Raw genomic sequence first — 26,546 nt, forward strand, 5'->3', positions numbered from 1 at the left:
AGGGAGGAGTCAAGGGTCAAATCCAGGAGATGGTATTCTTGGACTGCAGAGATGGGTGACCCTGGCAAACCTGCAGTAGCCTAACAGAGGAGAATCCGGTTGTGATAAGCACCTCTGGGTTTCACGACATATCTGAGCATGTAACTTTAGATGCACCACTCCGGTCAGGATGGATGCAACATCCAGTTCTCTTCCCTTGAAGCTCAGGCCATTGAGGAGTTAGTCTGAAAACTGCTGATGCGTACGAGCTAGCTGCATTTCTCTAGGATCACTCAGTTCTGAAAAGGGTCCTTCTCTCCACAGTGCACATTGAAGTCAGAGGCCTCTTGGCAACAGTTCCAGCTTAGGTTTGTAGAGATCCGTATTCCTAAACCGAATCCCGCTGGTGACAGGCTGTACCAGCTGTGCACTAGTCAACTGGCCATGTTACAGGGATACACAGTGAGGGGAGAAAGGCATCTTCCTCGTTTCCTTGATACACACACACACACACGCAATCTTCCCTCACTCTACACTTTACGGTGTCTTGAATATTGTGCCGTATTTGACACGGTACTTGTTAATGCTCACAAAGTGCAGGGTCTCTGTATCACAGGTAGTGGTACAGGGCACCAAACCCTCCAACCCTTCTCCCATTAGCCATTTGTTTGTCTCGGCTGCCATTTCATGGGTCATGTGCTCCTTCGTCCATTTGTCCACCCAGGCTTGGAACCGCTGGTGTAGCCGCTTGCTCACTCTTTCATGGGACTACAGAAACGGGAGAGACCAAAGATCATGAAACACTTAAAAAGCAAAAACAAATCCACTTCCCTAGGCCAACAGATTTGGGATGTTTAGTTCTGCTGGGGAACTGGCAATACAAACACTGACCCTTGCTGACTGATCAAGGGAAAGCATCAGTAAATTGGAGGCAGTGTATGAACAAGCAGGCACAGCCATCCTTATTCCCCAACTGGAAATCCCCAAAAGCCTAGTGTTGTGAAAATTAAGTCTGTGAAATCAAGTGCTCAGAAGTCATCAAATTCAAAAATCATCAAATGTTTCTTGAACTCGGAACTAGAATGTTAACTCTGCCACAATGTATATCCTGTATATTTTATGGAATGGATTCAACACTGTGTTAATGATCAAAACAGGGACACACACAAAAATACATGTGCACCAGAGCAGAATTAAACACTCAATAGAAGTAACTTCCAGAAGTTCCTGACTTGACTGCTTGATTATAACCCTAACGCTGCAATAATGCTAAGCTTCTCATATCTTTTCCCTGATTAATGGCAGCGTCAGGTGATGCAAGACTGTATTCAGCCTTCAGTGCAGGTGTTTATAAAAACAATACTGAAACAGTCTCACGTGCGTGCAAGAACTCCAGCTGGATTAGAAGAGGGGGTTGCTGAGACAGATAGATTTGTTCCCAACCTCTCACAGCACATGCGCGCATGCACACGGCACCCCCACTAAAATAAAGTTATTTTTGGACTGAAATAGAGCCTTTGGGCTGGTCTACACTGGGGTGGGGGGGGATCGATCCAAGATATGCAACTTCAGCCACGCGAATAGCGTAGCTGAAGTCGAAGTATCTTGGATCGAATTACTGGGGGTCCAGACAGCGCGGGATCGATGGCCGCAGCTCCCCCGTCGACTGCGCTACCGCCGCTCGCTCTGGTGGAGTTCCGGAGTCGACAGTGAGCGCGTTCGGGGATTGATATATCGTGTCTTAACGAGATGCGATATATCAATCCCGGATAAATGTTTAGACGTACCCTAAGAAATTTCAAACCAAAAAGGAATCTGAGTAAAGTTAGGAGTAATTTAATAAAGGGTTAGTTGAAGTTCAACACTGACTTAATTACAGTGGTCAGTCCCAGTAACTACTATACATATTCCCATAGCTGTGCTATTCTGTTAGAACCTGAACTTCTGAGTCCTGGGAAAATATGCATTGTGACATTTCCAGGGTGGACGGATTTAAATCAGCTTTTCCATTTGTATTTCAGCTATTTTCTGAAGAAAGATGCACTCATTAATTGATATAACCATTAAAACACCTTGACTTACAACTAAATAGACACTTTACAGTAGATTTGGTACATCTGTTTGCTACCTAGAAGTGTACACCATAACTATATACATTTAAGCAATTATATAGCTTAATATTTTCAGATTCTTATTACGCGAACACTTTTAGTATGTTAGAAAATGGTGAATGAAATATTGCTTATTTACTAGATAATTAACTTTTTGCTCATGTTTTGTGTCAATCTGCATTAGAATGGTAACTGGAATTTAAACAAACAAAACGGTATATACAATGTATTTGTATTAGACAAGACAACCTTAAATATTTTAGACACAAACTTCTCTTGTCAAAAGATGTTTCACATTGACAATTAAATAATTTATTAAATAGAGGGATTCACTGTAGTCAGTGAATTAAACTGGTTATTTCAGGTTGGTCTGGGAAAATTTTCAAATATGCCTAAGTGAAAATAACTGGGGCTTAAATTTCTAGTCTCGCCTATGTCTCTTGAAAAGAAGACAATCTCCTAAATTACCTAGGCTAACCAACTGTAGCATATTTTTGAAACTTGACCTCAAAAGTTAGATGCTTTCCCTGACTCTTTCTTTCTATAGAAAAGAAGCCTTTCATTCAAATTGGGGGTTTTTTTTGTTTTTGTTTTTTAGAAAGGGTCATGGATTCAGCATATTTATTTGTTATTTAAAATGTCTTATTATAATCTTCTAAGTTTAGGCCTCAACATATTTTGTATTAAATTCTGATTTCATTTTAAACTGGCTCATTTTTAAAAAGAAAAACTTATAAGTAACAAAAAATTTTTAAAAGGAATTTTATTTAATTTAAAAAAAAGTCTTCCAATTTTTATCCACCCTGGACCTTTCTGTAATTATGACATCACTGCAGCTATCCTAGTCACAAACCCAGCACTTTCAAGCAGCTGGTATATTCATTTGCAGTGCTTTGCTGCCTGGGAGCAACCCTAGACTCCCACTCTCAGAGACTGCAGGGACAAGGCACAGCTCCTTGATGAGATGAGCTTGGAGGGCTATGTCAGAACATGTGTCAGTTTTTCAGCATTTCAGTTCTTTGCTATCCCCCTTTTTAGGCCCACCCTAACAAGGGGGATTAGCAACCAATGTGAGGTGCCCCTAGGCAAGAAACCAAGAGGAAAAGGATGCTAACAGCTGCCTACTCTAACAGGAGAGTTTGGGAAATGGAGGGGGAGGAAAGGAAGGGTTACATCTCAGGAACATTCAGAGGAAGTTTACCGTGTCCAGTGGACTAAACCGTATCATGTCCAGTCCTCAAAGCAATATGAAGACTACTAAATGTTACAGGAGAATACCCCTGACCCCACCCCCTCTGGAAATTTTATCTGACTCTCCCCAGATGCCCTTTGGGAGCAAGAGGTTCAGGGAAACTCCAGCTGCTCATCCCATTCCTTTCACTCAACTCCTTCCTGCTGAGCATGCAGCAGAGTGGTCCTCCTGTACATATGATAAATATTTGGAGATATACCTGTCTCATAGAGCTGGAAGGGACCTTGAAAGGTCATTGGGTCCAGTCCCCTGCCTTCACTAAGAGGACCAAGTACTGTCCCTGAGAGGTTCCCCCCCCCGATGGCCCTCTCAAGGATTGAATTCACAACCCTAGGTTTAGCAGGCCAATGCTCAAACCACTGAGCTATCCCTCCCTCAGGGAGCCTTAAACCTCCAATTTGATCACTTTTGCCATCTTCTAGGAGTTCAGTTTGAATTTACACTCCAGCTTGTCCAAGCTCTACACATTCTCCATGGACTTCTTACTGTTTCCCTCCTTCCCTTCCTTCTTCTGCTGATCCCGACCACGCTGACACTTACGGATCCGCCTCAGGTTCCTGTAAACCAGAGAATCCTTGCTGGGATTAGTGCTCATCCTCTGTCCACTAGGCTGGACGTATCTGGTGGCTCCAGGCCAGCCTTTCGGAACCTGAAGTATTGCTCAGAGTGGAATGGTCACAAATTAAAGTCGTTTAGGCTCATGTGCCTACCATAAGCCAACCCACCGATCTCAGCTGTTTACAGAGAGTGAGGACCTTTCAAAGCTATTTTACAACCAACTCCCTGCTAGTGAAAAGCACTGACTCAGCACCTTCTGCACTCAGCTAGAGGGCTACTGTAAGCAAAGGCAGGATTGCCACACCAAAAAAGGGGCTGGTGACTCCCCAAACCTCTGACTTCCCTGCTGCCTGTGGACTATGCCCTCTCTCAGTCACTGGAGAGCAGGAGCCCAGGGTGGGCTCTTGAAATAAACAGCAGCACCGTGTCTCTATATGCTACTCCCAGGTTAATGTCTTCTAAAGTGGCAGAGTACTAAAAACAAACAAGAGACTGCAATAGCCAACACTGCGACGGAGTAAGATTTTCTCCCTCTGCTGACATGGGTACTTGCGGTCTGTGTGTCACTTTTCACAGCCACAGCTTGTTCACTCACCTTGGCAGAAAAACCGGCTTCTGGGCCAGGTGTTCCCGAAGTTCGGGAGAGGTAGAATCAGAGTTGACGTACCACTCTACGGAGTCTGACCAATGCTGAAATTGGGCACAGAACACAAGGGGTTAACCAACATCTGCCAAATCAAACAATTCAAACCCAACTCTGAAGGGGTTTGGTTGGAAGCAGATGAAAGAAAAGCAATCTTTGGAGACTCCATATATTTCACACAGGTCCCACTCACTCTCCCCCCGTGGACGGACATGCACCTGTACCGTCTGGTTTTTGAAATTGTTAAGAAGAAATGCCAACAAGGCTTGTTCAATCCAATTCACTGAGTGCACTGTGTCACGTAATGAATGTGTCCTGTAGGACTAGAAGCAGGTCATAAACTATAGCATCTGAAACACTGACAGCTCTGCCATCTTCATCCAGTATACCCCCGTTTAAACTTTACATGCTTAATAGCTGCAGCTGAACTCCGAGGACAATCGGCTCTTGCCTCTGCCGCTACAGGGTCATCCGAGTTCTCCTCTTCGGTGTCCAGCAGCTCGATGGTTATTTGGACCTGGCCCCAGAATGAACATCAGCTACAAAGCAGAATGCGGAAGGGGACTTAGTAACAAATTATTCAGAAAAATAAATCCCTTTCCACCAGGGAAAAGGGGAGAATCCAATAAACTTCATGCAACTATCTAGCATAACACTGTGCCTTCCACTTTGCTGGGAACAACGGGGGGATACTAGCCCCAATTACACAATCTGAACACAGAAGGAGTTTTGACAATGAGTGGAAAGTTCTAGATCACTAAGGAGCTTACCTAACAGAGGGTAAAAGAAGAAAGAAATTATTCTACATATGTCGGCAGAAGAGAATTCCTGGATAGAGAACCATGACATACTTAAAGAGAGTTGGAAGAAAAAAGCATGAACTGCACAGTTGGTATTTTATTAACCATCAGACAAAATCTCTCTGTTACCCACAGAGTTTGCTCAAAATACATAGTAGCCTCTTCTATTGTGAATTACTACTACACCCATTGGAAAACATTCTGTCCTTTAAAATAAATAACGGTGCTGGCAAAATACAGTTACACATGCAAAGTAACTACAGATTAATAACCTTTAAGTGAGCATTATGAAGGAAATGCCTGACAGCTGCAAAGATTTAGACCATCGAGGTACCTGGGAAGGGCTTGTTAGGCAGTTCTCTTGCCATGAAATCGCTACACCAAATCCAAAGGTTGATTAGTTGGTTGTTTGTGGAGGAGAAATTAAAAATAATTAAATCAAATTCTAATTATTAATTGTATTCCTAAATTTAAAGAAAGAGCCGGTTGACTGCCGATTTCCTGTCAAAACTGAAATTAAGAACTTGTTTTTAGCCCTGTCTTGATACTCTAATTTGTGCTTAACAATTCTCCATACAAATGGGATCATTAAGGTAGCCAGCATGTGAGAGTTGACACTTGGGCTTACAGAGTTCAAGTGACAACTAGCAGCTGAAATCAACAAATATATCAGCTTCAAGAGCCAGGCAACGTGTGTGAAATCCAGAAGGAAGTTGTTATTCAAAAGAAATACAGAACCTTTTCCAAGAGTCCTTACAGTTTTGGTTCTTGTGTTTACAAATGCTTCAGGTTTTCTAAGAGCAAGAGAACACTTCAGATGTGGTCCCATCTGATACTAGGCACCTCTTGGATAGCTGAGGACAGTCTGCACTTGGTAAGGCAATTCCCGTCTTTTCATGTGCTGTATATTTATACCTGCTTACTGTATTTTCCACTCCACGCATCTGATGAAGTGGGTTATAGCCCACGAAAGCTTATGCCGAAATAAATTTGTTAGTCTCTAAGATGCCACAAGGACTCCTAGTTGGTTTTACTGATACAGACTAACAAGGCTACCCCTCTGAAACCTGCCTTAAGAATGAGGCTTGAACATACCTGAGTAGCGTATTACAGTCACACACTAGGTGGACCACTTATTACAACACAGTGCTAGCAGCATTATCTTTCTGAATGAGAAGCTTCACTATAATCCCCCTGATTACTGGATTGCTTGATAATTACTTGGTTTTGTTCATTCCCTCTGAAGCACCTGGCATTGGCCACTGTTGGAAGACAGGATACTGGGATAGATGGACCTTTGGTCTGACCCAGTATGGCCATTCTTATGTTCTTATGATTTCAGACACATGCTACAGTCTGAAAAAAATCCTCTGTGGCTGGGCTCATGTTATTCCTGCCCTCAAGACAGACGTGTATTTTAAACAAAATTCTATCTATCTGAATATTCAATCTTTTTGCTTTTTATAGAAGGTTTACAAATCTTCAAAAACGGGCATTTTAAATATTGTTAAGCACGCTTCGCGTAGCAATTTCTTTGTTAAAGCAACATTACTTAGGGAAGTGTTGTTATGCCAGATACACGTACCTTTGAAGAAGCTGAAGAGGGAAGACAAAGCACTACAGGTAGCTGGGTAACCGAAATATCTGTACACGCCTTGTTGAGCCTCATCACTTAAATACACTAACACTTTTCCTCCCCCATCTCCAGAAATATGTTAGAGACACAGGAAGAAACCCCTGCTGTTCTCTCCTCCACTCTGAAATACATCACACAAATACATTCAATATTCCCAAGCTTCCTTTAAACCTTGGGGAGTGCTCTTTTGTGGGAAAGCATCAGCTACTTCCTCTTTATCACCTGGACACCACCCTTCCCTTCCCCTGGCAGTATGCTGCAAGTCACCTGTCTAACAATGCTCTGGATCAGCTTGTCCATGGTAAAGGCGATGTAGGCATGAATGGAGAACATCTCACGCAGGGAGTCCTCATACTGGGACGAATCCATGTTGCCATCTAGCAGGTTCCGCGCCATATCCAGGAAAGCTGGGTAGTAATCCTCCACATCAATATCCATTAGAGGAAGAGAAGATGCAACATGAACTACATTTGTAACACCCCTCAAAGGCAGTTCCTACAGGCCCACTATGAGTTCTGGGAGCAAAAGGGCCACATGTTGAAAGTCTCAGACAAACTGATGAATTACCAGAATGGTCTATAAAATGAGGGACAACGTTGTAAGATTTTAAATGAGAGCTTTTCAAATTAATGCCAGGATTGTAACCCATCAGAGGCCTCATGGAGGAGGGCAGAGGGGGTAAAATTCTCAGAACTAAAGAGGTTCTTGCTACCAAAACAACATTATGCACACCATTAAAGCAGACACCTCACCAAATAGATATGAACGCAGATATGTACTAAGGCTCTTATGAAATATACCCATTGCACATTATTATTAACTTGTATTTCAGTAGCACCCAGAGGTCCCAAACTATATCTGGGACCCCTCTGTGCTTGGCACCATACAGACACATAACCGACGAGTCCCTGCCTTGAAGAACATAAAACAGAGACCAAGGGGGAAGCAACTTGCCTGAGGTCACATAGTTACTAAGTAGCAGAGCTCAGACTAGAACCAGGGTCGCCTGTTTCTCCAGCATCTTATCCAGCAAGCTACATGGACAGTTACCACCTTTGCAAGCTGAATGTGCCAATGTAGTTTCTAAAAGGTTTTGTGGACTGTAGCAGAAACACAGCAAAAAGGGGAGGAAAATGAAAAAAGCCATTCAGGGTACACCCAGTTTTGAACTAACACTCATCACTGTGGTAGAGGCATCAAGGGAAGATGAAAATAAAGTTTTTTAAAATACTGGTTAAGGAACAATGCCATTTTAAAGGGAATTTGAAAAGTTATCTGTGTTTTCTGTTTGTTTTTAATTGTTATAGGTTCAAACACCTCAGCATCCCTCAAGGCCAACAGAGACTGTCCACACTTCCTCCTTTGCTTTAATCCAAATTAGCTACTTTACTCCGGTTTTAGCTGGCAGGAAACAGGCAGCCATCGGCAGTTTAGTACTGTAGCATTATCACCACTAAGGAAACCATCCCTTGGAGAATTCTAAATACATATATTTCCTGAGACCACTCAGATTCCATTAACATTGTAACAGAAAATAGGAAGATCAAGGAGGCTCTTTACCGGTCTACATATGACTGCCTAGACTTACTTGGGTTTGCCCTGCCCTGCTTTCTTTAGTCAGTGAATTAGTTGAACATCAGTTGAAAAGGACCCATACTTTTTGATACCAGAGCCAAAACTGACTGCTTTGTCAATTGCCAGGGGCTGATTGCTCCATTGAGATATTTTAGAACAAGCTTGAGGCCAGAGAAGATTTTTAGCCAACTTGTAAATTCATGAGGTAGAAAAAGAGCAAAATCCAAAATTAAGAAATTCAGCTGGCAAGGAGTGTTAAAGCATTACAAAATACCACGCCGCTCCAACACACCCCCATGAAGTAGGATGCTCCAAGTCGCAGGGTCAGGTCTAGAGATCTCCTCCTTGATAACATCCTGTGCTACATTCGGTGCCCACCAGCATCCTTATATTTCACATTTTGGAAACTACCAAAATGCAGGTACTGTATTTACAGAGACAAAGATCTAAAGGCAGGTGAGGGGGAGGAACACAGATTCCTCAAGACACCAGGAAACAGATTGAGTACCAGATCCACACACTGCAAATTAAAGCACCTGTCACAATTGCCCTCCCCTACTCAGACCCATGGAAGAGAACACTCACTGGGCTCTTTCAGTCGCAGCTGAATTGCTTGGCTGTCACTCGTCTCATTTTATACCTAGCACTTCCCGCTCCCACTCCCTTTCCCAGTTCTCCTCTTCAATTTGCTGCTCAGCCTGGGTGCAAATCCTCAGCAGCCGCAAGCATAGGATCTGGTGAAGCTGCACGAAGACGTACCAGTTGTTGTTGACATAGAAGAGGTTGTACACTTTGTCCACCCACCCCCCCACCCGTAGCTGAACAGCAGCTTGGCTTTAGGGAGGCTGCCCCCAACTCCGTTGTGCTTTTTCGCAGCCCCAGTGGCTTCATCCACATCCATTTCCTCCACTGCTTCCTCCTTCACGTCGGAGAGCTCACCCCGCTGAGCAAACAGCAGGTTTGGAATGAAGTGGTACATGATCGGCTTGATTTTTTTGTACTTGTCCTCTTTCTGAATTCCTGTCTGCCGTTTCACGTGGTTGTGGAAGCAGAGAAAGAACTGACAGGAAGGGGATGCAATACAGGACAGTTCGTTAGCAAGAGTCAGGCTAACTGTAACCCTGATAACGCGAGATTTGTAGAAGCGAGGATTGTGTGAGGCGGGTGAGAAAGAACTGTGTAAGAAGTCATTATGACCTAGTATAGATAAGGTGTAGAAGACCTTGTGTAGATAAGGTATAGAAAATATTGTATGTTGGCAAGAGTCAAAACAAGTGAGGAAATGAGATATCAAGATGGCCTATGTATAAACAAAATGCAACTGTTGCTCATTATTGTCTGTAACAAAAGGTATAAATGCTTGCTGTAATTGTTTACCTGTTGAGAGACCTGCTTAGCTCTCTCCCTCTGCGCAATTGTGAGAGTTAATAAAGCATCTGACTTGCTATACCTAAACAAATAGTGAGAACTCTGTTTTCCTCCGACAATTTAGGGGCTCGTCCGGGATGGCAACGCCCGCAGAGGCACCGGCAGCTGCTACGGATCATTCCCCTTTGAACCCCATGGCGCCACAATAGAGGTAGGAGACCTTTTGAAATCTCTATTGGGGTGTCGGAGGAGGACTGTCCGTGGGGCCGTCTGTCCCTGTTGGGCTCATGCCATCCGAACTTATTGACTGTGCAGCAAGGTCAGATGCTGAGCGGCTTAGGGGAATTGTTGCCGCCCCCTGTATGCATATGCGAGGTGCATAGGTATGCACCGGTGTTGAGGGGTTGTTACCGCCTCAGGAGGGGTTTTTACCGCCTCGAGTGATGCATCGAGGTACTTGGGAATAGTACCTGGAGGTACTTGGGAATAGTACCTGGAATAAGGCCTTGGTGTGTGTGTGTGTGTACACCAGTGTGAATTGAGTGTTACCGGAAGACGCCCAGAGTACTCTGCGAAGTCTTTTGGCTCGTGACCAGAACTACTCTAATGCAAGCCCAGTAACTAGAGGATCTTTTAGGCGATCCGACCCACGGTGGGCTAACTCGGCCTGGCATCGTCCGGCGAGGAGGCTACCTGGGTCTAGGAGTGTGTGAACCCATCTTCCCTCCCCCTTTTCCTCTCTGTGTGAGCCACTGACAGTCTGATCATCTCACTGGATGCAACAGAGTAAGCGGCGCCGTCTCTCTGAGACTAGCCGACGCTCTTTGCTGAAGGGAGGTGTAGGAGGGTCGTGGCCATCCTCGTTAGTCTCTCCTGTGTGAATACCCTGTAGGGAGAGATCCTTAGTTTATGTGCCGCTAGCGCGGACAGGGCATCCTCCTCCCTGTGTGTGTGATTGGAAAATGGGTGGGGGACAGTCTAAGGATTCCCTCTCACCCACTAAGGGTACCCCAGCTTATTTCATGTACGTACATTATGGTACTAAAACCTGCAGGTATTTAGAGAATTGAAATCATTACACGCGTGAAAATTCATCTAAACAATGCCCACTAGAAGGTACCTTCAATCTAGATAAGATCATACATCTCAGAGGAGCTTTTAATCACCAAAAAGCCTCTGACACACAATGGGAGCAATTTGTCTATTGAGGAAAGGAATGGGTTAATTTGAAATTCAGCTTGGTCCAGAGATAAAGAGAAAGTTAATCTGCGTTCAAGGTCAAGAATCAATGCAGACCGGGCTAAGTACAAAGAAAAACTGCTTTCGGCCCCAGCTGACTGTGAAAAAATATAGACATAGTCAAATCAAAGGCAATACAAGTTACAGTGCTGAGATTACATTTGCAAAGCTTAACTGTCCAGTGAGATCCAACAGTCTGCCTTTGCGACCCTGGAGCCGGCGTGGTTTGGGGACGCTGAAGAAGCCACAGGCAGCCGGCCTGGACTGGAATCACTGAAAAAACGCCCCAGGAGACCTCAGGGTGTAAAAGAACTGCCCTCCCAAGAGAGGAAGCAAGTTGGAGATTGCACAGCACCTTCTCTGAACGTTATACACAGACGTGGCCAGTCTGGACGTACGTGTGTGAGTATGAAAGTGTGCCTACTCTCAGCCGCAGTAAGTCTGAGAACCGGAGAGGGATTTAGCATTCCTCTCTCCACCCCGGTTGACCGGGAAGGGTGTCAGGTGGATCTACCCCAGTCGTAGCAGGACTGGGCAATAGAGAAGTTGGAGAAAAGGGAAGAGTTGTGTACTTGATAACTAGAATTGAGCAATTAAGAGCATAGATCATGAACCAGGCAGCAACTCAAACCTACGCCCAGGGCAAGTTGCAAGCCTTGAGGCAGGACTTCCAGGCAGAAAAGGAAGCACTGGCTAAGCAAGTACTGGTCCTTCAGGGACTTGTCAGAATTTAACCATTTGTTTTTGCATATGCTGTAAGAGCAGTGTGTTTGCCACAAGAGAAAATTGAATAGTTAAATGCCAATGGGTCATGCGTTTTGCCCAAGTGGCAAGCCTCACGAGGGAGGACTCGGGTAGCCTTGTGAGTAAGAATGTTTAAGAGAAGAGACCAGGAAGGGTGGGGGCTAGTTGAGAAGCCCACCCTCCTATTTAAATTGGTAGTGAAAAACCTGGTGCCCATGGAAGGGACGGTTCAGCAAGAAAAGCAGGATCGGGCCCAAGCAGGCAGGCAATAGATAGAGAGATTGGAGAACAGGTTGGAAACTTTGAGGGCATAGTGGAAGGAAAGGAGTAAGTAATTATAAGCATGGGGATTTCAAATCCCCAGGATAATAATTGAAATGGTAAAATGTGTGTAAGACAGCGTCTTTGTACCAAGGTGCAAGGCTCTCCTTTCTTCTGCTGAATAAAGCAACTCTTCCTTATCCCTGTCTGGCTGTTATTGGCTCTCAGCTAGGTGGACCCGATATTTTGGTGACAGTTACTGGCAACTCCGGTTAATGAATTTCTGTCTTATACATTTAGGTGTTAGGTGTGTGGACGGAACTGAGCCTCTCATTTGTAATTCCTCAGAGTGGAAGCCATCGTGTGCAATGAAGCTCTGAGGTTGAATTGGGATCCTTCTGTCCCGTCCCCTGTAGCGGTCAGTATTAGTAGAAATTCCTGTAATAGGATCCTATTAGGCCATAATTCCCTCTGTTCTCTGTGTAATTCTCTGTTAGAGTATCAGCAGGCAGATGGGTGGGTCTCTGGTAAAACCCTCTAAGGATAGCCCTTTGAATTATATGTTAAGTAAATGGCCTTTACCCGATGTTCAGGAAAGAATAAAGATTTGAATTTGTTTTTGGATAACAAAATAGCAGATAAAAGATCTGGTAAAAAGAGAGAGAAGGACAGTGCCCCTTGCTCTGTGTGATCGAGCTGTCACTTTACTAGGGGTGCATGGAGATTTTGTAAGCACAAAAGAAACAGTTATACCTTGTGTAGAAATTGATGTGGCTAGTGTTGTGGAAATTGAATTGTGGATAGGATGTGCATTTTCCCCAGAACATGTGCAGTGTATATTGTAGCAGAGGTAAAAAATGCAAACCTACCAATATAGGTTGTGTTGTCTCTTTTCAGATCACTGGGTGTTTGAAAGCAGGAGTTAGAAGTAAAAGGCAATCAAAAGTCTGGGAAAGTTAATTGTGACTTCTTAAGTAAGAATCTTTAAGCTGTGGATAGCTTTGGATCTGAAAGCAAGCCAGAAAGCATCTGTATTAATGCAATTTTCTAACTAATAAGGTAGAAGCCACTGAAACCTGGGCTGCCTATGAAACAAATACAAGGAAATATGGGGTAATTCCTCTGTTTTGTCTAAAATCAACAAGAGTGTGTGTGTATATAAAGGAAATATTTTAAGCAATGACTGACTACCCAGAAGGGGTAGACCTCTGTTCTTTTGTCTTTCAGATCATCAGAGAAAACGGATGCCAGCTGAACAGCATTCAATGTACCATGCATTTACTGGTACAATAGGAATTATTTTTGTGTTCTTTGTCCTGTCTTGTGGTGTTTGTCTTGTGGCCAGAATTGTTGGGTTTAATATTTTCATAAGACAGTCTAGTTCAAAATTAAATAGAAGGGTTAAATAAAAAAAAAGATACTTGTTTTTATTCAACTTGGAATACAAAAAGTGTTTGGATAAATCAGGAAAATATGATATACTAAAGTCTAATACAGTTGCTTAAGTAAGAAAAAGAAACTTCATTGGCCAGATTTTTTTTAATTGAAAAAATTGTTGTTAAAATTTGCATACCAACAGTCTTTGGAAGCAAGGACATGGAATGTTAACCCACTCCCCATATTGCCCATGAGATCCTTCTGGCTACTTCAGATTTCTAGTCAGAGGGCTGGGGAGGGAGGAAAGCTATTGGACACCTGAGGTTGTACCGAGTGGACTCCTCAAAAGTGGGTGTGCTTGTCCTGGTTTGTTGCTCCAAAGCTCTGTAATAAAGTTATTTTACTGGAAGGGTGTACATGGCATACATTGAATAATAAGACTAATGTACTGTATAATGGCAATGTGTATGTGTTCATTGTTGGGAAAAGGTGTATGAGTGAAAAGTGGAAGTTTCCTTTGTAGGTTAAAAGAAGCCAAGAAGGGGAGAAGGAAAAAGAACAGAACGAGTTAACTGAGGAAAAATAGCTAGCAAGCTCAGTCCAAAGATAAGATGCTGGCCCAATCCAAGGACACTGCCCACAGCTAAGACTTGGCTGACAGCCAAGAAAAGGGGGGCCTGAATGTGCCCAAGCAACTATGAGATCTGCAAAACACTGCCAGGCATTAATGAAATGTGTTAGGTTTCTTTTCTCACAGATAAAAGAAGTGCTACCCAAAGACCCTAGCAGCCCTGCCATTCATTGAAACAAGGAGACTGAGTCTACGTAAAGTCCATCAACGAAAGACTGCTTTGGCTCCACACTGGAAAGGCCCTTTCCAAGTCCTGTTAACCACCACCACCACTGTGAAGTGCCAAGGACTACCTGCCTGGACCCATGCTTCTCACTGTAAAAAGACCCCTCCACCTCGGGAGGACTCTCCGACTGATGATAAGCCTATTTCTCCTTCTAGCTCTGCTGTGTCTTCTGGACAGCAGAAAAAAGAAAGAAAGAAAAAAAAAAAAAGACAAGGTGAAGTGCTAGTAACCTCTCCCTTGTCCACTGACAGACCTACTGTGCCTCTGGATTTTTCTAGAAGAAGCAAAACCATTACAGGGTGATGTGCTAGTAACCTCTCCCCTGTATGATGCTAAACCACACTGTTTCAGGAAAAGAGAAGAAGGAACACTTGCTTCATTGGAACCACCAAAGTCCAGGGATTCCTGACTACAAGAGACATTAAGAACTGACCCTGGTGAAGAAACAAAGAATTATACACTGGCAGGAAGAAACTTGTGGGACCCATGCTTGGGAACATGGTATTGATTGGATTTTGGGGTTTATTCTACAGGCTGCGCCCTGTGTTTTGGATAAGTCCTTCAGCATGTATTGCCCTCCCTAATTGTATTTTAAATGATAAGTACCAAAGGCACCTTGTTGCCATTGCCCCTGCCATCTCCTCCATTACACTATTACCCCTGTAACACATCCAAATACAGACAATGCCATATATTTGATAAAACCAATGACTAAGGCCTTCACACTTTCGTGATTTATTTAAATATTGTTTGAAAAAATATATTTTTAAGGTTCAGGATATCCCATATAAGTGAACAATTGAATGGATCAGTGGAGATAAAAGTATATGATATCACTACCAGTGAACCCCAAGAATTTATAATTGCTCACAGGGGGCTGCCATTAGATTAGCACAACAGTGGGCTTCGGTTATTTCCTCTAGAAAGAAGAGAGACTTGACCGGATCCCTTTGGGATGGGGCCAATAATGCAGCAGCAGTTTGGAATATTTTTAAGAACCAAGAACATGATGAGAAATTGGGGCAACTAGAGAAGGCCATTGGCCTTGTTTCTGGAGCACAACTAACCCAGGTACAGGCTGGAGTTGATGAGTTACATGTTATTTCCGCCCTTAGTTCAATGACCCAGAAGTTGCTGACAGAGATGGTATTGAATATCACTGAGGCTGGGAAGGCATTGCAGTGGGATCTAGCATGCTCAGAGATTCAGGATTTCTTGAATGACCAGCTAATGGCCATTCGTAATGATCTAGAGCACCAGGCTTGGCCCACTGCCCTTACAGACACATCAGGAGTACCATCTGATCTGTGGCCATGGAGACATACTTGGAAACTTTCTGGGTGGAAGTGTGGACGTTCTCAGTGCTCCTTCCAAGAATATGGACCGGTTCAGGGGGTGTGGGCTCCCACATACCGAATCCTGCCAGGTCCATGGGGAGGATGCATGTGGGATTGGGTAATTCACCGAGACATCTGGGAAATTAGACCTCCTGGTATGCCCAATCGATTTTTAGTCAGTGCTCCTGGGATTACATCTGATATTTGGATGGGATTAGGGAGTCAATGGACATTTTGGCCGTTACAACCCCCACAGCTTCAGTGTATCCGTAAACTGAAGCCAGGAGAAGTTGTTACTCTTCATGACTACGTTTGCTGGGAGGGTAGGGAACAAGGAACTACCCTGACAGGACACTTATTTTTTCAAGCTAATGATAGCTGTGTGTATGTTAAAACCACCACATTGCAAGACATACATTTTAATCTCATTACCACTGCAGGCAATCATATTATTTACTGGCCTGCAGATAGAATTTTGCAAGTAGTCCTTAGGTTCCAGATACCCTTTAATTGGACTAGTTTAGTACCTGATCGATTTCAAAATTTGCTTTCACTGTTACCAGAGGTTCAAAAAATCTCTGAAGTACAAGGGCAAATTCACATGCTTCAAAATATGTATCAAGTTAAAAAGTATGCCTTTCAGACAGCTTATAGAGTATCCACCTTATGTACTAAGTATGATGTATTGTGTTATATGACTAAGATTGTACAACAACCCCATCATATTATTGCTATGGGAATGTTATTGCTTGTGTTGTGCAGGAGTATGTTATTGTTGTTGTAAAGGACGTAATAATAGTAATACCTTTCATGTCCATGCTCATCATGCATTGTCATTACATCCAATCAAAACCCCTAAGGTTGAAGCATCTGATGTAGAATCTGAATTCCGAGATTTAATGCAAATAGAGATTTGAAAATGTTTGTTGTACTAGTAGTACAAAATGGGGGGTTGTGGAAGCAGAGAAAGAACTGACAGGAAGGGGATGCAATACAGGACAGTTCGTTAGCAAGAGTCAGGCTAACTGTAACCCTGATAACGCGAGATTTGTAGAAGCGAGGATTGTGTGAGGCGGGTGAGAAAGAACTGTGTAAGAAATCATTATGACCTGGTATAGATAAGGTGTAGAAGACCTTGTGTAGATAAGGTATAGAAAATATTGTATGTTGGCAAGAGTCAAAACAAGTGAGGAAATGAGATATCAAGATGGCCTATGTATAAACAAAATGCAACTGTTGCTCATTATTGTCTGTAACAAAAGGTATAAATGCTTGCTGTAATTGTTTACCTGTTGAGAGACCTGCTTAGCTCTCTCCCTCTGCGCAATTGTGAGAGTTAATAAAGCATCTGACTTGCTATACCTAAACAAATAGTGAGAACTCTGTTTTTCTCCGAAATGGTGGACGATAAAAAGAAGCAGCATCCTCCAGGATTTGCTTGTCCTCCTAGGCTAGTGACAGGTGTGGGCCTATGGATACTCCGGCATTATCTTCTGATGCCTGCTCTTACCTCTGAGGGAGGAAGAGCAAATATACAGAGCATGGGTGAGTCTCACATATGCAACTTACCACGTCTTTAAGACCCTTGTACAAAGCAGTGGCAGTGAACTGGATTTCCTCTCTCATTACAACCCCAAGCCCTATGGGGGAAGGACCAGAGTTCACATTATCCATCACAACAACCCAAGTTCTGGTGTCAAGGGCCTACACATATTGCATACAGGACCTTGGTGTCATTCTGTTTGAAGTTGAAGCCCTGGTGATCCAGGGATTTCAGGTAATATTTCTCATTCTGCTCCCTCCAGACCTTGTTGAATCCTCTCTGGGCTTCTCGCCACTCTTTCTCTTTCATCTTTAACCTTAGCAGCAACAAAAAACAAAACAGGAGCGAAGAGATACTAAGATACCACATTGATGGGTGTAGGATAAAAACCTAGACATCACTTAAACTCAGGAGTGACACATGGTGACCACTAGGGGGCTCGGCTCTTACTCCGCTGTACCATCGCTACCTTCAAGGATAAAAAAAGGCAGAGCTAGGGAAGTTCTGAAAGTCTTGTGCTAAGGCTTGGTCTACACTACCCCCCCCCAATTCGAACTAAGGTACGCAACTTCAGCTACGTGAATAACGTAGCTGAAGTCGAAGTACCTTAGTTCGAACTTACCTTGGTCCACACGCAGCAGGCAGGCTCCCCCGTCGACTCCGCGGTACTCCTCTCGCCGAGCTGGAGTACCGCAGTCGACGGTGAGCACTTCCGGGTTCGACTTATCGCGTCCAGACTAGACGCGATAAGTCGAACCCAGAACTTCGATTTCCAGCCGTCGAACTACCTGGTAAGTGTAGCCAAGGCCTAAGGGTCTAAGACACAAGAGAAAAAGTCCTACACAGATGGTACTAGAGAAGAGAACTTCCTTTCATCAATTTTACATTTCCTGCCTTTCATTTTCACATTTTCATATCCCCTTGTCTGTATATGAAAAGGTAAATAGCAGCAGCAATCGTATTTTGGATACCTCTGTAAAAACGCCTCGGATACCACCATCTCTCAAACCTAAATAGTCTCATTACCATCAATCACTTCTCACAGTCTTCCCGTGCCTCATCTCCCTCCCCCCCGCCGCCTGCTTGTTTCTGAGCCCTTTATTACTGAGATGTCCTTCGTGAGATAGGGTGACCACAACACAGAATTCCAGCTAGGTGGGGGGATTTGTTTATATTGAAAAAACTCAGTAATGGCATATTTGCTTCAATTTATAGCAGAGACTGGGTGGGGCGCTGGCAGTGAGGGCGCTGGGGGGCGGACAAGGCCCGCTGCAGCGGCTGGGGGATGCCCGCAGGCCGCTGTTTCCCAGCTGGGGGCGGAACTACGGAGGACCGGTCCGGCTCCCACTTGCCCCAGAGGTTGCAGCTCCGGAGTCCGGCAACAGGGGGAGCCTGTCGCTCTGGGCTACTGTGCATGTGTGGGGCCCGGTGGGGAGTGAGCGCCCGGGGCGGGGCCTGGGTCCCGCCTCTCCCTGTCGCCTAGCAACGGGCAACCCGGGCTCCGCCTCCGCTGCCCCATCCCAGATTCCTGGCCCGGGCTTCCCCTTGCGACCACCGCAGGGAAAGAGCAGGATGCGCCTCCCGGCGGGGTCCCTCACACTACTCTGGGGAAGGGCCCCGGCCCGTCTGTGAACAGCCATGGGGTCAGCCCCGGGATTGCCGGGGGAACCAGGCCCTGCTGTGCTGCAGGCTCCCAGTGCCACGGTGGGCCAATCACTTGGGCCCAGATCCTCATGGGTTTACGCACCTAAATCCCATTGAAGTACCACATTCTCTGTGTCTCAGTTCCCCACCCCTGCAATGGGGGTTACAGCCCTGCCCTGCCTCCCAGTGGTGGTGTGCGGATAAAGACCTTAAAGATTGGGGGGTGCTCAGCTCCTACAGTAATGGGGCCACAGGAGTACCTAAGACAGACTACAAACAGGCAGAGATATGAGAAAACACACACACACAGATGTGAAACACACACGCACACACAAATGTTAAACACACACACATAGATGTGAAACACACACTCCCAAACAGAACCACGCAGGGTAATGATGTTATAAAACACACACACACATACAGATGAGAAACACACACACACACACACACACACACTCCCAACCAGAACCATGCAGGGTAATGTATGTTATAAAAAACACCCACAAACCAAGCCCACACAACTAGCCCATCGGCCAGGCTGAACTTGTTACTGTCACTCTCATTTCACATGCCCTTTCCTCCTAGTGTTTGTCACACTCACTTGTTGCATCTTGTTTTAAATCAGGCCCTGGCCCTGCAAACACTGGCCAGGATTCCACAAGCTGCCCTGCGCACTCGAGTCCTTACACCTACAAGGAGCTCCATGGTTGCCAAGGAGGGTCTGCCACATGCATGCAGGGATCCACTGAAGTGGACCCGTTTGGGGGACTGTGTCACTTTTGAATGAGTTTGCTCATGTGAATAGTCTAATTGACTTCACTGGGGCTCTGCACGTGCACAAAAGTCCTTCCATGTGGATCAGTTAGAGGATCAGTGGCTTTGGCCCCCAAACTTATGTGTACAGCCGCAGGGGTCCACCCACACTCATTCCCAGAAGTGTGAGCAGCCAGAGAAGCTTGAACTCAATCCTGTATTAAAATATACACTCTCTATCTCCACTTCTGCAAATGTGCTCAATAGGCATTCACATTGTTCCCTAAGAGTTTAATAAGCATGGGCTAGTATGGGGCTAGAAATCAGACAAGGGCAGTCATTTAAAGATACATCGCTATAAGAGAAGAATTTGGGCCCTGCGAATTTCCCATGTTGCAGAATTTGGCTTCCAGAAAGTAGCAGAGTACAGAAAGTTCCACACCGCCGTTGATTGTTCTCTCCATTCACTCATACTGCACCGTGATCCTTTGTCCAATGAGGGTTTTGATCTGACCTGAATTGTTTTCAGGATGCAGTTTCTTGTGATTCTGTGGCTAAGCTGCCACTGCCATGGTCAAACGCATGGTAGAAGGCTCTGGAGGAAGAAATCTCCATGAGGAGACCCTACCTGAGATACCTCCACATCATCCTGGTAGGAGGCGAAGAGGGAACAAAGCCACAAGGCCCACCCTCAAGCCCCGCACATCCCCAGAGCACTGCAGAAGGCCAGGGCTCTCCATGCAGAGGCCTTTTACCTCCAGACCAGCTCTAACCCCAAATTCAGTTAAAGATGATGGGAGCACTGGCTCCACAGCCCCCCCCTTCCCTCCTATTTCTCCTCTTTCCTCTCCCTCTCCTTTTGCCTTCTGTTTAGTAAGAGTCTGGCTGAGCTGGCCAAGACTGCATATTTTGCAACACTGCTGTGATCCTGTGACTAAAGAGGCAGCAAAAAGCAATGTTCTAAGCAGCCCAATGCAGGTACAAGTTTGCCAGGTCTCAGAGTGGCTGATCGGACCGTGTGCTGTGTCTTTAGTTCGCCAGCAGTAAGGCTGCAAGTGAAAGTCAACACCAGTAACTGAAGCTGCTTTTTCAATCTTCCCCTTTTTGTGTGTTTTTGGCTTGTTCTGTCTTTTCGGAAACAGCATCCGTCTGCAACAACAGATCCAGCCCATCTCAACTAACTCCTTCTCTTTACCAAAAGCAAACAAAAAACCCAAAATAACAAAGGGAAAAACAAAGGACAGTTATGACCCATCTTTAATACCATCAAAGCGACCTTCAGATGGGGCTTTTCTCTTCTAAAAACTCTCTATAGCAAAAGAATACTGTTAAAACAAAAACCTCACTCAATACGATACATTTCAAATGTGTGAACTGTTTCCTTCTTGTTCTGTGTCCTTAATAAAAGGTTACAAGGATTTTTAAGGGGGTGTTTGCTGTGGGACTGAGCAGACCAAAGTCTGTGTGTTCCAAAATCCCAAGCCTTGTTTCACTGTTTAGTGCTGTACAGTGGCAGGAGTCATGTTAACACCTTTCAATCTCTAGGCCAATATATTCCATTAAACCAAATTCAAAAACCTCCCAGGCTATGGCTGCCTCTCTCCCCGCAACTCATACTAGCCCTTGGGAGAGCTGCATTGCCCAGCTGCCTCACACACTCCCCTCCTAGTGCCGGCCCCACAGCCACCCTCCTCTCCATCAACCCCACGGTCTCAACCTTGGGGTGAGCTACAACTCTGACCCTCCTTCTCTCCCTCCCCCGACCCCACATCCAGGCTGCTGCCCAATCTCGCCAGTCATAGAATCATAGAATATCAGGGTTGGAAGGGACCTCAGGAGGTCATCTAGTCCAACCCCCTGCTCAAAGCAGGACCAATCCCCAACTAAATCATCCCAGCCAGAGCTTTGTCAAGCCTGACCTTAAAAACCTCCAAGGAAGGAGATTCCAGCACCTCCCTAGGTAAACCATTCCAGTGCTTCACCACCCTCCTAGTGAAAAAGTTTTTCCTAATATCCAACCTAAACCTCCCCACTGCAACTTGAGACCATTACTCCTTGTTCTGTCACCTGCTACCACTGAGAACAGTCTAGACCTATCCTCTTTGGAACCCCCTTTCAGGTAGTTGAAAGCAGCTATCAAATCCCCCCTCATTCTTCTCTTCTGCAGACTAAACAATCCCAGTTCCCTCAGCCTCTCCTCAGAAGTCATGTACTCCAGCCCTCTAGTCATTTTTGTTGCCCTCCGCTGGACTCTTTCCAATTTTTCCACATCCTTCTTGTAATGTGGGCCCCAAAACTGGACATGGTACTCCAGATGAGGCCTCACCAATGTCGAATAGAGGGGGGAATGATCACATCCCTCGATCTGCTGGCAGTGCCCTTACTTATACAGCCCAAAATGCCATTAGCCTTCTTGGCAATGGGGGCACACTGTTGACTCATATCCAGCTTCTCGTCCACTGTAACACCTAGGTCCTTTTCTACAGAACTGCTGCCTAGCCATTCGGTCCCTAGTCTATAGCAGTGCATGGGATTCTTCTGTCCTAAGTGCAGGACTCTGCACTTGTCCTTGTTGAACCTCAGCAGATTTCTTTTGGCCCAATCCTTTAATTTGTCTAGGTCCCTCTGTATCCTATCCCTACCCTCCGGCGTATCTACCACTCTGCCCAGTTTAGTGTCGTCTGCAAACTTGCTGAGGGTGCAGTCCACGCCATCCTCCAGATCATTAATGAAGCTATTGAACAAAACCGGCCCCAGGACCGACCCTTGGGGCACTCCGCTTGCTACCGGCTGCCAACTAGACATGGAGCCATTGATCACTACCCATTGAGCCCGACAATCTAGCCAGCTTTCTATCCACCTTATAGTCCATTCATCCACCCCATACTTCTTTAACTTGCCAGCAAGAATACTGTGGGAGACCGTATCAAAAGCTTTGCTAAAGTCAAGGAATAAGACATCCACTGCTTTCCCCTCATCCACAGACCCAGTTATCGCCTCATAGAAGGCAATTAGGTTAGTCAGGCATGACTTACCTTGGTGAATCCAAGCTGACTGTTCCTGATCCCTTTCCTCTCCTCTAAGTGCTCCAGAATTGATTCGTTGAGGACCTGCTCCATGATTTTTCCAGGGACTGAGGTGAAGCTGACTGGCTGTAGTTCCCCAGATCCTCCTCCTTTTCTTTTTCAAAGATGGGCACCACATTAGCCTTTTTCCAGTCATCCGGGACCTCCCCCGATACCCATGAGTTTTCAAAGATAATAGCCAGTGGCTCTGCAATCACATCCGCCAATTCCTTTAGCACCCTCGGATGCAGCGCATCCGGCCCGATGGACTTGTGCTCATCCAGATTTTCTAAACAGTCCTGAACCACTTCTTTCTCCACAGAGAGCTGGTCACCTCCTCCCCATGCTGTGCTGCCCAGTGCAGCAGTCTGGGAGCTGACCTTGTTTGTGAAGACAGAGGCAAAGAAAGCATTGAGTACTTTAGCTTTTTCCACATCCTCCGTCACTAGGTTGCCTCCCTCATTCATTAAGGGACCCACACTTTCCTTGACTTTCTTCTTGTTGCTAACATACCTGAAGAAACCTTTCTTGTTACGCTTAACATCTTTTGATAGCTACAACTCCAAGTGTGATTTGGCCTTCCTGATTTCACTCCTGCATGGCTGAGCAATATTTTTATACTCCCTCCCTGGTCATTCGTCCAATCTTCCACATTCTTGTAAGCTTCTTTTTTGTGTTTAAGATCAGGAAGGATTTCACTACTATTTACAGTTCTTTCTACACATTGGGATGGTTTGTTCCTGCAACCTCAATAAGGATTCTTTAAAATAAAGCCAGCTCTCCTGGACTTGTTTCCCCCTCACGTTATTCTCACAGGGGATCCTGCCCATCAGTTCCCTGAGGGAGTCAAAGTCTGCTTTTCTGAAGTCCAGGGTCCATATTCTGCTGCTCTCCTTTCTTCCTTGTGTCAGGATCCTGAACTCCACCATCTCATGGTCACTGCCTCCCAGGTTCCCATCCACTTTTGCTTCCGCTACTAATTCTTCCCGGTTTGTGAGCAGCAGGTCAAGAAGAGCTCTGCCCCTAGTTGGTTCCTCCAGCACTTGCACCAGAAAATTGTCCCCTACACTTTCCAAAAACTTCCTGGATTGTCTGTGCACCGCTGTATTGCTCTCCCAGCAGATATCAGGGTGATTGAAGTCTCCCATGAGAACCAGGGCCTGCGATCTAGTAACTTCTGTTAGTTGCCGGAAGAAAGCCTCGTCCACCTCATCCCCCTGGTCTGGTGGTCTATAGCAGACTCCCACCACGACATCACCCTTGTTGCTCACACTTCTCAACTTAATCCAGGGACTCTCAGGCTTTTCTGCAGTTTCATACCGGAGCTCTAAGCAGTCATACTGCTCTCTTACATACAATGCAACTCCCCCACCGTTTCTGCCCTTCCTGTCCTTCCTGAACAGTCCTTCCTTTACCATGTCTCTACAATCCCCCTCGTCCTCTCCAGCCCACCTGCTCCAGGCCTTGATCACCCATCCCATTAACTCTGCCCTCCCCCCACTTCTCCTCTCATTCCCCTTCAGAGCGCGCTGTAAAATCATCTCACCCATCAGACCAGCCCATTTTGATCCCTCCCCTGGCTCCCTCGCAGGTCCTACGCTGGAGCTAGCAAATTCCCCAAAAATGCATCGCTCAGGGCCACCCAAACCACGCACGAATTCAGCAAATCCTTTCAGCCACACACAAAAAGGCAATGTTTTGTTTTAAAAGTCAAAGCAGTCTGTTTGGACCATTCCACAGCAAAATGTTGTCACTTTTCATTTTGAAATTGAGGCAACTTAAAAAAAAAAGGGGGGGGGTTAAAAACACCCACAAACAACCTGAAACGAAAAACCAAAACAATGTTGTTTCAGACCAAACCGAACCAATATTTATTTTTTTTGTATTTCTCCAACTGGCCCCCAAACTGAAATGTCACTGATTCGCTCAGCTCCATTCAGCACCCGAGTGCGGCTCCTTGTTGAGTCTTTGCAAACTTGTTCACCACCTAGCTCTCCTGGCTCATTCCCCCACCACTCTCCCAGCCATTCCCTTTGTGTCCTTCCCTGGCTATCTCTTGCCAACTCCCTGCCATGCTGCTCCTCACGCTAACATTATTCTCCCTTTCTCCTGCCCCAAACTTCCCTCTCTTCCTTCAAGTGCCTCCTTAAACAGGATCTTGCTCAGGAGACTGGGAAATCAGATAAACCAAGCAAGAGATTAGCTGCTCTTTGGGATCAGGACTGTGCCCTCCCCTGTGTTGTACAGCCCCCAGCGTGCTGTTGGGACTCAATAAATACCCACGGGTTCTGCGCTCTGACTGCCTTTTATTGCAGCCTTTAGGAATGGGATTTAGTGTCTGTGTGTATCCTTAAGAAAGAATCTTCTCAGCCCTTTTATTCTCTCAGCCAGGGCACCGATGCAGCTGCAGCTGGACTAGCAATTGGAGCCCCTCATGCTGAGACAGACGGCCAGTCCAATCTCATGCTTCAGGGATTCCATGGTCACTGAGGGGTGAGGAAGGAATTTTTTACCCATATGTCAGAGAACAGCAAAGTTGGCCAGGTGCATTGTGGGGATTTCACCTTCCCCTTTGCTGCTGCAAGAGGCAAGATACTGGAGTGGACTGACACAGAATGATTTTGCACCTTGTGGTCGAATCTCCTTTTCTCATGACACATTATACAGACAGGGTTTGTGGGGAGGCCCCGGGACTCCCTTGGATTAAAATTCCCAACAAAAGCCAAGAGCCATCCTCCCTTAATCCAATCTGGGGGATGCAAACCCCCAGGGCCCTAGCCAGACAGCCCCAGCCCACCTTGCCTCTGTGATGTCAGCAGTGGCCCTGTGTCACAAAGGGGGTAGACAGCCTGTGTCACAAAGGGGGTAGGCAACCTGTGGCTCAGTGTGCTCTGGGAGCTGGAGGAGGGAGCACACGGCTGTCTGAGCTCTGCTTTTCAGACAGTTGGGAGCATTTTTTGGAGTGTATAGCACCTGTTTACACAGAACTCGCGGAGGAATCCACATCCTCACTGTCATCTGTGATTATATGTGAGACATCAAAATTCTTCTGTGGCTCGACCATCCCAGCACGGGGGTGAGGGACCTTTCCAGATGCTCCACAAAGAAGAGGAGCTCTTCCAGTTTTCCCACAGGCTGATCTGGGGGAAACATTCCAGTGAGGGGCTGGTTTTGGGGAGGTTTCCTTGGGCTGGTTTCTTCGCGAGTCTTCTCTCTTCTGTCTGTGTCAGCTTGCTTGTAGAGAGGGAGAGGATGAGTTGAGTTTGAGCAGGGTAGCAGAGCGTGTGCAGGGTGCTCACTTCGAGTTTTTATACTTGTCTCATCCCTATTTCCATGCAATTTTAGAAAAACACACCTCTCTCGCCCTTTCATTGGCTCCGTACATTCATGGAGCCTCTTCATCTTAGGGATAGGTAGTTTGTTAATGCGTATATGTGTTAGGGTCGTAAATCTTCTTGACAGTTATATTTCCTTTGTTTTCGTTGGAGAGATTCTCAGAACATCTTCAAATTTAGTCTTTTAACTCTTAACTTATTCAGTTCATTTTCTGAGATATTAATTAAATCATTCTTAACGAGTCTTTAGCTTAAATAGTGATTGAAGAAGTTGTTGATTCTCTAGAACAATTGTTGATGATGATTCTTCTTATCTTTCTGAGTTGGGGGAAGGAGTGGCTAGAGCTCTGCCAGTAACTAATTACTTCCCCATTAATATAATAAATAGTCTAGACTTAAATGTCTTCTTATATTGATAATCAGCTGAGCAAGGTCATTAGATTTCATGTTAGTACATAATGCATTT

At 45.4% G+C, this 26,546-nt stretch overlaps 1 protein-coding gene and 1 pseudogene across 3 annotated transcripts; one reads left to right on the forward strand and one right to left on the reverse strand.

Moving 5' to 3' along the window:
* Positions 1-465: 465 nt before the first annotated feature.
* Positions 466-20,328, reverse strand: LOC128831290 (paired amphipathic helix protein Sin3a-like; annotated as a pseudogene).
* LOC128830989 (uncharacterized) lies at positions 11,294-16,656 on the forward strand. Of its 3 annotated transcripts, none has more exons than XM_054016988.1 (2): positions 11,294-11,563; positions 14,301-16,656. In XM_054016988.1, the coding sequence occupies exon 2, from the start codon at positions 15,520-15,522 to the stop codon at positions 16,519-16,521; it is 1,002 nt and encodes a 333-aa protein (XP_053872963.1). In that variant the 5' UTR covers positions 11,294-11,563; positions 14,301-15,519; the 3' UTR covers positions 16,522-16,656. The 3 variants fall into 3 exon arrangements, with proteins under 3 accessions (XP_053872963.1, XP_053872964.1, XP_053872965.1); XM_054016989.1 differs by having other exon boundaries at positions 11,294-11,555; XM_054016990.1 differs by lacking the exon at positions 11,294-11,563 and adding an exon at positions 11,570-13,450.
* Positions 20,329-26,546: the final 6,218 nt, after the last annotated feature.

The sequence above is a fragment of the Malaclemys terrapin genome, chromosome 2 (genome assembly GCF_027887155.1).
Source record: "Malaclemys terrapin pileata isolate rMalTer1 chromosome 2, rMalTer1.hap1, whole genome shotgun sequence".
Classification (NCBI taxonomy): Eukaryota; Metazoa; Chordata; order Testudines; family Emydidae; genus Malaclemys; species Malaclemys terrapin.

Bases quoted from the DNA above. Each gene is read 5' to 3' on its own strand.
- LOC128830989 (XM_054016988.1), top strand. From the start codon at position 15,520: ATGACCCAGAAGTTGCTGACAGAGATGGTATTGAATATCACTGAGGCT.